The sequence below is a fragment of the Taudactylus pleione genome, unplaced genomic scaffold (genome assembly GCF_031769625.1).
Source record: "Taudactylus pleione unplaced genomic scaffold, aTauple2 ptg000016l, whole genome shotgun sequence".
NCBI lineage: Eukaryota > Metazoa > Chordata > Amphibia > Anura > Myobatrachidae > Taudactylus > Taudactylus pleione.
The window spans coordinates 25,018,900-25,031,651 of NW_028284418.1; the positions used below are offsets into that span (position 1 = coordinate 25,018,900).

The window sequence follows — 12,752 nt, forward strand, 5'->3', positions numbered from 1 at the left end:
ATATCTATGGGGATTTAATGTCTAACACACACGCATATGGTATAGCCACGCAAATGCTACATAGTAATGAAATGTAGACCACACTTCACCCATTTGAAATCTTTTCTTTATAAAGTTCCATTATACTATGTAACTATGTACATTGAGGTCACTATGATACCTGTCAAACCTGACCCACCTGGACATCTGTCACATGTGCATGTAGTTGGGTGAATGAACACAAAACCAGCTGTTCTTCCTAAAAAATACTAAAACTCGACAAAATTATATTGCACACTCCCTTATTATTTCCAAAGTTCTGCCAACACTGACAGTCTTCAGTTACTCCCTGTCTGATACCAAACTGGAATCACCTTTTAATTTACCTACAGTTACTATTAGCCTGTGAAGATCCACAGTAATGCCAGCTACAGGTCACAGATGGCAGTGGCAACTGCAACATGTGAGGATCCATTTATACTAAGGGTCAAGTAAATTAAGAAACACGTGTATACAGCCTGTATAAGCTTCTCACTCATACAAAGCTTTGCAAACTAGTCTTTGTTTTTCCTGTTTATCTATTTAAGTTTCACCTGTCATAATTCTACAATTTGTTTTCTCCCATCTTCTATTATCTCACTGTTAAGCAGCCTGGCTAGATGTAATATTTCTCCGACAGTTACCCCAGCCAATTTGTTCTTTCCTGGGACCAACCATCACCATGGAAAAAAAAAAACAATTCGCATCCATGGAATTCTTCAATGTTGGAAATTGCTTCTTTCTAATTGTAGATTACTTAAAAATCTATAAAAATGATGCCTTGCTGGTTATTGAAGTAACTACTGTACAAGAACACAAAGACAGAACTTTATTAAATAGAGTTTAATATTACAAAATGTCACAATACCTATTAAAAAAATACAGAACAGTTTAGAAAAACAGACATGAACATGACAAACTATCTGCATATTTCTACCACATGGCAAAGTCAAGAAGGTATGGAATATTCAGCTTTAAGAACTGGTCATTTATAAAATAATTCTGTTAGTTTTTAAACATCTTCCCTTGTCTATATCTCTCCTTACCTCCTTGTAATAATAACAACTGGTCAGACCCACTAGAATAATATGACTGTATTCTGGAGCAGGGAAGAACAACTGAAACAGGGAAGAACAACTGAAACTGAAGCTATCAATGCCTATTTAAACCAAAGTGACCCATTGAGTGACTGATCACACAGGAGTATGAGATCGACATTGGTGGACAGCTGACAGCTGCAGACTAATTAAGAGCAACCTGCCAGCACTCGGCATTTGTCTTGCTGTTAGTGAATACAAGTGGGCCCATTTACTTTTCTTTATACTCAGTGTAATGTAGTTACTTAATTACAAATGTTGTTGTCTATTAAAGATAAATATTGCCAGATAGCTATTTGCAGAATTGTATATAATAGTACATAAATCATTGTGCCTAACAAAGTAAAAATTGAGAGGGTTACTATATGACATAGTTATGTATATTGTATCTAGACAAGGATTCTAGGCTGGCTAGGCCTCGCATGAAATCATGAAATCAATGCCTACTATTTACTGAGAGGTGTCCTGTGACATAGAAACATCTTAGTTAATATAAGCTTTAAACATTTATTTGCCAAGTATTAACGGCTCACCCTATCAATCATTTGTTGCAAATTTGTTTGAGAGACTGAAAGGCGGACAAGACGTGTGCCTGTTATTCAACTCCTCCTGTTTAGTTAAGATTTATGAAGCTGAATTCTGAAGTCTCTTGTCTTTTTTTTTTCCAGGAGTCCCTGAGGTGCCGACCAATGTCTGTCTCATGATAACAAGCAGTACATCACTCACTGTCACCTTCCAGGAGCCTCTGAGTGTCAACTCAGCTGTTGTGACCAAATACAAAGGTATGGTAACAGTGTTCCCAGAGATTAGTTTATGCTTCTTTCCTTTGTTCTTTATTTTCTCAGTGTGGGTATCTTTTTTTTTTTGCCCCCTAAAGGTCTGTTTTTTAACCAAACATATTTACATTATATGAAGTCTTCAATTGAACCATGTGCTTGTTGCTTTTAAGATCAAAAATGTGGATTTTGTTTTTTACTTATTGTGCAAATGAAGGGCAAAAGGTGACCATAAAAATGACTGAGCTTATGGTTTATATTACACTTGTCACAGTGTGTTACCATTCAGCACACATGGTACTAGTGCTCATTTAGAAAAAGCCACACATTTGCTCTATGACTGTACATAGTTACAGTATTAAATACACCTGGCGCCGTTTCGGTTAATATAATGCATGCCTAGGAGAAACTGACTTTATCTTCTAATCCGGTTAAACACATAAGCTGAAAGTAGTTTTCTGATTTAAAACCTTATGATTTAGGCATATGTTCATGTATTGGATGGTGATAAAAGTAGCCCCTTTCACACTGGCATTGTGTGGCATAGTGTGGGTGGTTTCTCACAGGCACCATCCACTGGACCTGGGTTTCCTATAAAAAGTTCAGTCCATCCTCCCCTGGTCTCAGTCTCTGAGGTTTAGGTGTTAAAGGGTCCTTGCGCACAAAAGTTTATCTCATCATGAACTTTCTATAGCAGAGCTGAAACCTTCACTGTCACTTTCTTCATCACCTAGTATTTTGCTCTCTCTCTCCAGGTGCTTTTCACAGGTACCTGGGCTCTTGTTCATCTACTACTGTGTATGCTGTCTCAGCCGTCAAACTGACCATGTCAGTCTTGGTGCATTATCAGTCCCAACATTCCCACAACAATTCTTGTCCTCCAAAGAGATATGCACAGTGCTCACTGAAGTCAGATCTCAGTGTTTGTGCTCAAAGGGAATGACGTGGTCTTCTTGTTATAATTATTGATATCCATTATCTAAATGACTCAACTAGGGGCCCGTAGCGCCTTACATAATACAAAAATAGAGGCCATGCAAACAAAACAGGAAAAAGGTTAAAAAGACTTACAGTTCAAAACATTGCAGAACAGAGTATACAAGTTATATAACCACTGCTGCACATGCTGACATAAAACCCACAAAAGCAGCTCCGGCTGAACCCAGAGGTTCGGTGCCATTGATGGAAATTTGGAGGAGATGATAGTATTAGTGAGAGAAGGAGAGGCACATGAAAGAAGAGGGGCTATGCTCGTGAGAGCTTACAATCTGGGGCAGGGGTAGGCAATAAGAGTCCCTCCAGCTGCTTTTAAACTACACATCCCAGCACAACCTGCCACAGTTTTAGCATGCCTCGATAGTAAAGCTGTGCATAGGCAAACGCAGGGGGGTGGTTTCCATCTGCCTGGAAACCCCCCTCCCCAGCCCACACCATGACCACAATAGAAATAGTAATATAATAGATTGTTAATAGTGCTGCATGTTCTTCTCAGTATCACAAATGAAATAATTAGCACCACCTATGGATCTTTTAATGTGTATCAGCCAGTAATAAATAACCTGTGCACCAACTAGAAGATCTGGAAAACATGCACTGTTAGAGATGCACCCTTATAGAGCCCAATATGCACATATGCAGTATATCCAGGGCAGTGCTTGGTTCTTCTACTGCTACTTCAGGCTCCCGGACTTGCTCCAATAGTCTGGAATGGTGCCCACATCTAAAATAAATACATTCAGGTCAGACAGGATGGCCCTACTGCCGCATCTAATGGCATACTGTGATCACTGGTCCTGTATATGCTGGAATTAATACACACAATACACTTTGTATGACGCTTATTAAAGCTGGTTAAGTACTAATTCTGCCCTCTTCATTGACAGGCCACACTCACTCTAAAATCAACATTTGGAAACCCCCCTCTGGAAATCTGCGTTTGCCACTGCTGTGGCAGGGTATGCTGGGATGTGTTGTCCCACATCAGCTGGAGGGTTGCTTATTGCACACGCCTGAAATCTAGGTAGAAATTCTAGGTTTAAGATTGTTGTTTGCTCTAAATCAGGTCCTCGACGTATCCAATGGTTTCATTGAGAGTATTAACAGATTTTACCACCATCCTACATTTCACTATCCGTTTGGCTTGAAACCGTCCCTGAACTTCCTGTGGTTCATTTATTTCAGTGGGGTCCCAGTACTTACATCTTTGGGCTTCATTACAAGGTAGGGCTCATATAATAATAAGAAGGTGGAAAACTTTTATTAAATGTGCATTGCTTTGCTTCAGCTGTGTGTTTCACTGATGCATTCAATAGTGCCAGTGCATTAATACCAGCAATAAGAGAAAATTGCTTATATCATCATGTCTGTAGCCTAATAACAGCCTTTTCCACTCTCTTAATCATCAGAGGTACAAGCAGCTGTTGTGATCTTGTTCCCTGCATGAAATGACAATCCCTTGGAGATAGCCGAGTTGCCTACTCCATGTAATGACTAATAGGAGTGTGAGCAGAGACCCTGCCAATCTTGGCACGTTTCATCAGTATTTTCTTCCGCGGAGGACTAATATTAAGGGAAATCATCACTCTAGGGTTTTGTGTCACTGGAATTTATTCTATGCATAGTACAAGGGATGGAATACGTTCAATTTGTTTGAGTTCTATTCAAGCAAAATAAAAACGAGAATGTGGCCTTTGAACTGTGTATCTCAAAGTAACGCATCCAATATAACACATTCTCAGTGACAAAATGGGCGTTGGCTCAGTTAATGAAAATATAATGCAGCCAAATAGTAACAAGAGGAGGGTGGATGTAGAGTTGTTTGACTCGCAAATTATTCAACATTTTATTCACATATTGAAAATTTGAGATTTTGTCCTTTTCTCCATTCTTGTGCTCATATGCGGTTATCTCCTAATAATACACACAACTGGCTATCACTATGCATTTCATAACTATATGTATTTCCACTAACTACTCCAGATATTTTCCTTATGTAGTAACAATTCATGTTAGGTCTACATCGGTGGGAGAACATAATGTAATGGAACATAACACTGGTCTATAAATGGCACATGCCTATATTTGTGAGATGGCAGCCACTTATTGTATATAGGTAGTATATAGATTGTATATAAGTGTAAATAATATATATAGGTGTTGTTGTTTGCAGTGGTGGAAAATTAACCTTTTCTGATTGGAGGAACAGTGTGTGCTAGGTATGGGAATGGGAATCATATTGTACCCATATACAAAAATAAGATTTTGTATTGCAGTGCACAATATGTAAATGAACATTGGGTGGAGAGTGTGCATTTTGGGAAATATTTGCAGTTTACCAGGTAGCAAAAAGAACCTGATTCAGATTTGGTAGTAAATCGATACAAATGACTCCAAAAATAGTGCACTCAAAAATTGCATATTTAGGGGCATATACAGAGCCTTATACATCTCAAGATGCCATCGGATCTCCATGGCAGTATATGCGCCATCATGTGTACATGCACCTGCCTAATAGCAGGTATAAACGATATGACTCTTAGTCGATGTATATGCACATAATTAATTAGACACTTGCATGAACATGCCCTTATTGAATTTTTCCTGCATGAATGTGTCCCATCCCACCCCCATTTCACCTCTCCGTTCATAAGACTCTATAAAACCAAAATACTCCCCACACTGTAATCACGCATTTGTATTTATTTGTATTTCAGTACGGTCAGTGCGCAAATTGGCTTAGTGTTCATTCTGTATGAGCCCTAATGCCTCAATTCACTCTGTCTTTTACCATATGGAAACCTTTCTGATCTCCCCTTACTCCCATTTCAATTTTTATTTTTAAAAACAGTCATTTTGGAGAAACAGAAAAATGTAAATAAGCCAAGGGCATGGTACAAAACTGTTATTTTAATATCCGAATTGTGCTCTTAAATTTCGGTTCAAAATCCGGCTATTGTATATACAAAAAGTTCTATGTAGACACTTCGCAGAAGCATACAGTGCACCTACAGTATGTCTGAACAAGCTGTTATTTTTCAACATCTTTGCATTTACTACTGTATATCAGAGTTATAATTAACATATTGTAAAATTAAATATTATTGTCACTTTCTGGTCAAATCATGGAAATGAATAAACATCAGCATGGTTTTACTAAGCAATTATCTTAAACCAGAAATGAAGACCAAAGCACGCCACACAGAGCTTCCTCAGTTGCCCAGGCAGAGCTTCCAGCTGAATATGTATGCTCTAAAGTAGTGTTAAGAAAGAAAAACAGAGACATTGGAAGACATTTACCAACACAAGAAGAGATTGAGGTGCAGTGGAAACGTTTTCATACGCATATATAGATTTATACAGTATGACAAGCAATCATTGGGAAACAAGCACATATTTGCTCCTTATAATCAGAGGACTTAGCAGGACTGGAGGGTTCCCGATGTTTCAGCAGAATGTGGGATAGGCACAATAATGATCCTGTTTCTGCGCATTAGTTTTTGTTTTGTGAAATGAGATACTCAATGAATTTTCAGGGACAGAAAGTAGAAACGTAACATATTTTGAGATATATGGATATTTATTTATTATTTATTACCAGTTATTTATATAGCGCACACATATTCTGCAGCGCTTTACAGAGAGTATTTGTCCATTGACATCAGTCTCTGCCCCAGTGGAGCTTATAATCTATATTTCCTATCACGTGTACAGTACATGCACATGCACACTAGGGTTAATTTTTCTTGGGAGCCAATTAATCTACCACTACATTTTTGGAGTGTGGGAAGAAACCCAGAGGGAGAATATACAAACTCCACACAGTTAGGGACGTAGTGGGAATCAAACACAGCACCGACTGTGTAATGGTTATTATCATTATCACTAGTCCCAATTTTTGGAACCTGTAGATACAAATTTATTAGTATTTATATTTTAGTTTACATTTTTTTTTCTTATATATATTGTTTACTTTTTATTTTTGAAGTACTTAAATACTACATTTTACACTTATATGAGCGTTTATTTAGAGGTTTTTCAAATTTAGAGGTTTTTTTTGCTCCATATAAGTGCAACTTCTTCTGGGAGCATATTATAGGCTCATATACTAATGCAAATAAAAACTCACTCCCAGAATAACGCACCCCTCCCCAGCTGCAACAATGTGTTTTTTTAATCTTAAGGGGCGTGGCTATGCCTCTCGCAATTAGGCCATGCCCCCTTCATCCAGGCCTGGCGCGGCTCTTGGCAGCCCTGGCTATGCTAAGCTGAGCAGGACATACTATAACAGTGAGAACTGCAGTGTGGGATCCTCATGTCATAATGTGAAACCAACCACAGCACGATTTGCATAGGAAAATGTTCGATTCCCCCCTCCCACTACAAAATCATCCCCATACTGAATAGCTCACAGGCTCGCACCCTTTCTGTTGGGAGGGCGAAGGTAGATCCCTGGCAGCTTAGGCATGGTAATCATTATAGAGCGCGTCACTGTGCCTCTGGCTGCCAGACCATGCTTGAGCTTGTGGAATTCCTCCCAGCTTGGAACAGGTAGATCTGCAAAAGTACCTCATCGAAAAAAAATACTACTTAATACAATAGTTAACACAAACAAACTAACAGGCAATAATTACTGAAAGTATTTAATGAAAAGAAAAGTAATATTTTACCTCTTTAGCCTCATCAATCCATAAGGACTGTGACAGGGTATATGCTACACTTATATGTTCATGCCACTACTGTACTCAGCTTGTGCATGCTTGCTCCCGATCCACCATTCCTGATGTAGGGGGCTGCAAATGCTAGCTACATTTAACTGTAAACCCCTCTGCATTTTATAGCGCATGTGCAGTGCAGCAAAGTGTAATGTGCAGCCAGGTGTTGGGCTTAGGCCCAACTTTACATCAGGGCTGCGTATCTTGTGGTGTTTCACAATACTGTTCATGATCTCCTTTTCCAACAAAAACACCCATACAGCTTTCTGTAATTCAGTCCACACTGAGCTCTCTTCAGTCACCAGCTCCCACATCAATACACATTACATTCTTAGCATGCTGACTTATCTGTAATTTATTAAGAAAACAGTAGCACCTATTGCTTTTTGCCCATATGGATTAATAATTTTATTCATGAAAAATTACCATTCATTAAACAGAATCACATCACAAGATAAACGTGTTACATTTGTGGACAACCTTTGGCTCTGTTACAATGTATTCATTTAATTGAATTAATGCAAGTGTTAAAAGGATGCACTATAGCAAGGGTAGGCAACCTGTGGCACTCCTACTGCTGTGGAACTACACATCCCAACATACCCTGCCACATTTTTAGCATTTCCTAACAGCAAAACTGTTTAAGGGCATGCAGAGAGCTGTAGTTCCACAGCAGCTGAAGTGCCACAGGTTGCCTACCCCTCAGTGGCGGGCTGGGCCTGGGGGCAGGGTGCAATGTGCCCCCCGGGCCGTGGGCAGTCTGTGTCTCTGTGACACAGGCTGCACCGCGTGTGTAGCGCTGACCAGACGGAGTTCAGTCAGCGCTACACTGACTAACACACAGCCGCCGGCTCCTGCAGCTGTGTGTTTGTTTTGATCAGCAGCCAATGAGAGTCTGACAGACTCTCAGCTGCTGCTGCGCCCACTGCAGGAGCCGCTCCATCTTCCGGCTCCCGCAGTGGGTAATGGGAGAGGCGTCATGACGTCATATGACGTTTCTCCCATAATGCAGAGCGGTCCGGAACGGGAGGACAGACGGAGGAGCGGATGGCGGTGGCGATTCAGGTAAGTGGGTTTTTTTTATTTTTTTTATTACGTGTGTCTACTGGGGGGGGTGCTGGCACTACAAGGTGGAGACCACTACTGGGGGCACTACAAGGGGGGGACTACTACTACTGGCGGCACTACAAGGGGGGGGACTACTACTACTGGGGGCAATACAAGGGAGGACTATTACTACTGGGGGCACTACAAGGGGGGACTACTACTGGGGGCAATACAAGGGGGGACTATTGCTACTAGGGCACTACAAGGGGGGGACTACTACTACTGGGGGCACTACAAAAGGGGGGGGACTACTACTACTGGGGGCACTACAAAAGGGGGGGACTACTACTACTGGGGCCACTACAAGAGGGGGGACTACTACTACTGGGGGCACTACAAAAGGGGGGTACTACTACTGGGGGCACTACAAAAGGGGGGGACTACTACTGGGGGCACTACAAAGGGGGGGACTACTACTGGGGGCACTACAAGTGGATGACTACTACTACTGGGGGCACTACAAAGGGGGGCTACTACTACTGGGGGCACTACAAGGGGGGCTACTACTACTGGGGGCACTACAAGGGGAGGGGACTACTACTAGGGGCACTGCATAGGGGGGAGGGGAGGGGACTACCACTGGGGGCACTGCATCGAGGGACCACTGCTGGGGGCTCTATATAAAGGGCAGTACTGGGGGTACTGCATAGAGGGGCACTGCATAAGGGTTACCACTATTGGGGGCACTGCATGGGGGTGGACTGCTATGGGGGGCACTATATAAGGGGCACTGCATAGGGGGTACCACTATTGGGGGCACTATATAAGGGGCTTAATACTGGGGCAAAAGGGGCACTGCACAGGGGGGACCACTACTGGGGGCACTGTATAAGGGGCACTGCATAGGGAATCACTACTGGGGGCACTACTGGAGGCCTGCATAAGGGGATCCTCTCCTGGGGCACAGGGGGGCACTGCATATGGGCACTACGACAGGGGGCTGCCCCTAATCTTTATTTTTAATTTACTTTAATCCCATATGGACCCGCCTCCTCCCTGGAACACTTGAGGAGGGGGGAGCGCCGTAGCACGAACGTTCTTCGGGCACCCTGGCTACACGCTACTCCTCTGCCAGGGCCGCCTGCATGCATTTGCCCCCCAGGCTAAAAGTTGCCAGCCAGCCCCTGCTACTCCTGCACTATAGTTAACATTAATTCTTGGCTTATGCCCTGCTCCTCATTAACCGTATTCTAGTACATTTACTGTACATATTTATATTTTGTATTTATACTTTTTATGAACATTAGCATTATTAACGTTTAAGTGATTCTTGGACTTCCCTTTACTTCTGCATGTATCGTTATTAAAGAGAAAAGACAGGAAACTGGCTCTAAAGGGGTTTCATTTTTATAAGATAGATAGATATGAGATGGATAGATAGATAGATAGATAGATAGATAGATAGATAGATAGATAGATAGATAGATATGAGATAGATAGATATTAGATAGATAGATATGAGATAGATAGATAGATAGATAGATAGATAGATATGAGATAGCTATATGATAGATATGAGATAGCTATATGATAGATAGATATGAGATAGCTATATGATAAATATGAGATAGCTATATGATAGATATGAGATACCTATATGATAGATAGATAGATAGATAGATAGATAGATAGATAGATAGATATGAGATAGCTATATGATAGATATGAGATAGCTATATGATAGATAGATATGAGATAGCTATATGATAGATATGAGATAGCTATATGATAGATAGATAGATAGATAGATAGATAGATAGATAGATAGATAGATAGATAGATAGATAGATAGATGTGATAAAATTAAATTTTTCTGAGGGTATGGTCACAGCCTGAAAAAGTGGCTCCTGTACGCTCAAAAAGTATTTATTAAAGGTTAAAGTCTTTTATTGCTGACTTAAGGTAAGAAAAAAGCCACTCTCAGTAAGTAATAATCTAAAAATCTAATATTTAATGACAATAATACAACAATATAAGATACAGTAAAATACTCAGAAGAAACTTGTTAACTTCTGATGCTTAATTGCCCAACATACAGTATACTGTATAGAGGTCTATTTAAAAAGATTGATATAACGCCACAGAAATTTAACATTCTTTATAGCTGAAATGTTTTTTGCCTACCTATTTATAAATCCAGCGCTCCTAAGTGGTGTTTTTTTACCCCTGATTGGCAGCCTAATACTGTCAGCGAGGGGTTCCCAGGGTATGTGGATGTACGGCCATGTCTTTCTGGAAAAATTGTGAAATTTTAACCAATAGGCTTTCAAGCTCCAAAATGTTTGCCTTTCAGAACTTGTTAAACTTTTGTAGACAAATTGGAAAAGAATGCAGCCTCCAAAACAAAAAATAGAGACTATGTTCTGCTTTTGGTAAATAGCAAGAATAGATATATCATGCAGAAATTACTGTTTCCACATGATTTTTGGGGGTAGCAGATTTTTTTTAAAATAGGCCCCAAATGTTGAAATATAGCCTAAAGCTTCTAGGTGCCCAGGAGCATACAAAATTACAAATAGGATCACACTGGAATACTGATAATATATTTCCTTTAAGTTTAAGATATTGAAAAAATGAAATACTGAATAATCATAGATGACATTGACTATATTTATTCTACAAAGAAGGATCCTACTTATGGAAGCTAGAAGAAAATTGTTCAAGCTAAAAGCAAATAATTCTGTCAATATAACTTCATTATATACTTATCCTTAGTGTAGTCAAAAATGTTAAGTGCTGCATAGTCCTCAGAGAGCATGTGTATTGACACATCGTATCTCAGAACTGTGGCTCACCACATAATGAATGCAGTACACTAATTGGCAACCAGATCATAACATGAAACAGTATAATAGGAGTATTAGGAAGTCTTACTGTAGAAGTCCTTAACGCATTTCTGTACAGCTTCTGTGTAGTTTCTTCAGAGGAGAGATGTGTATCTTTATTGTTCAATATACCATCCAATTACATGTGTTCTTTAGTTTAAATAATTAATTATTTTTTACGGAATTTTATTGGATGGCATAAAAATAGATGACTAACTGAAACGAGTTGCCAAAAACCTGTAAAATTTTAACAAAGCAATAATTATTTATTTATTAACCATTTTTTTGTTTTGTTTTTTCTAATATAGCACTTTTATATAGCACTTGAAACACTGAGGTTTAGAACATGCTGACAGTGTATTTAATTGCAGCACTTTTCTACAATTTGTCAGCAGTTGAAACAACTGTAGGGTGATAGCAAGGTGGTACTTAACAGGATTAGTTCTGTCCTTGTTGAGACATTACAAATAACAGATATATTTATATATGACATTTACTGTGTCAGATATGATGTTTCAAATTTTTTTGACTTAGTTACACTCTATATTATAAAGTTCTGTCCATGCAGGGCACAGGTGGCAAGAGAAAAAAAAGAAGACAAGTGGTCACCTTAGAAAAAGGCTCTTAATAATCTCTGCAAGGAACTCGCAAAAATATGGCCATTTAGAACAAGTTGTAATGTTTATCTGTTCTGTCCCAGCCGCAATGACATCAGTGCTGTATACAGGTAGTAGTGTAGTGTTAAACCTTCTAAAAAAACTCAACAGTCACTGCCTTATTATGGACACAGTCCTTGACTTCACGATACTAATTTAATTGGGGTATTTCCTGGAATAAAATAGAAGTTGCTTCAGAATGGAAAAGCAGCAGTCAACTAAAATCCATAACACCGAATAGTTTAATACCTGCTCTATTCTCCATTGAAAATGATTTTTTTTACAGCAATTTAAATAATTTCATCTACACAGGGGCAGCAACTCATCAGGTTTTAGTTTGTCACCACTAACCTATGAAACAGTAACTACTAAATATCTGAATTAAACTTGGCAATAAGGCTTACTATTTTTAATCATATTAGCGATATTGGTAATGATATTTGTAGATAACCTAGCACCGATCTATGAAGCAGAAATCTACAGACATGTAATTATATCTATTCACAACTAACTACAATTATTTATCATCATTATAGACTTGATTTGTATGTATGTGTGTGTG

General features: G+C 39.4%; 1 protein-coding gene across 1 annotated transcript in view; it reads left to right on the forward strand.

The window, feature by feature from the left end:
- ANKFN1 (ankyrin repeat and fibronectin type III domain containing 1) overlaps positions 1–12,752 on the forward strand; it is a 583,203-nt gene that overhangs the window by 179,392 nt on the left and 391,059 nt on the right. Inside the window, exon 5 of the mRNA XM_088473339.1 lies at positions 1,784–1,897. Coding sequence (XP_088329465.1) covers positions 1,784–1,897 — 114 coding nt within the window. The remainder of the gene's footprint in view (positions 1–1,783; positions 1,898–12,752) is intronic.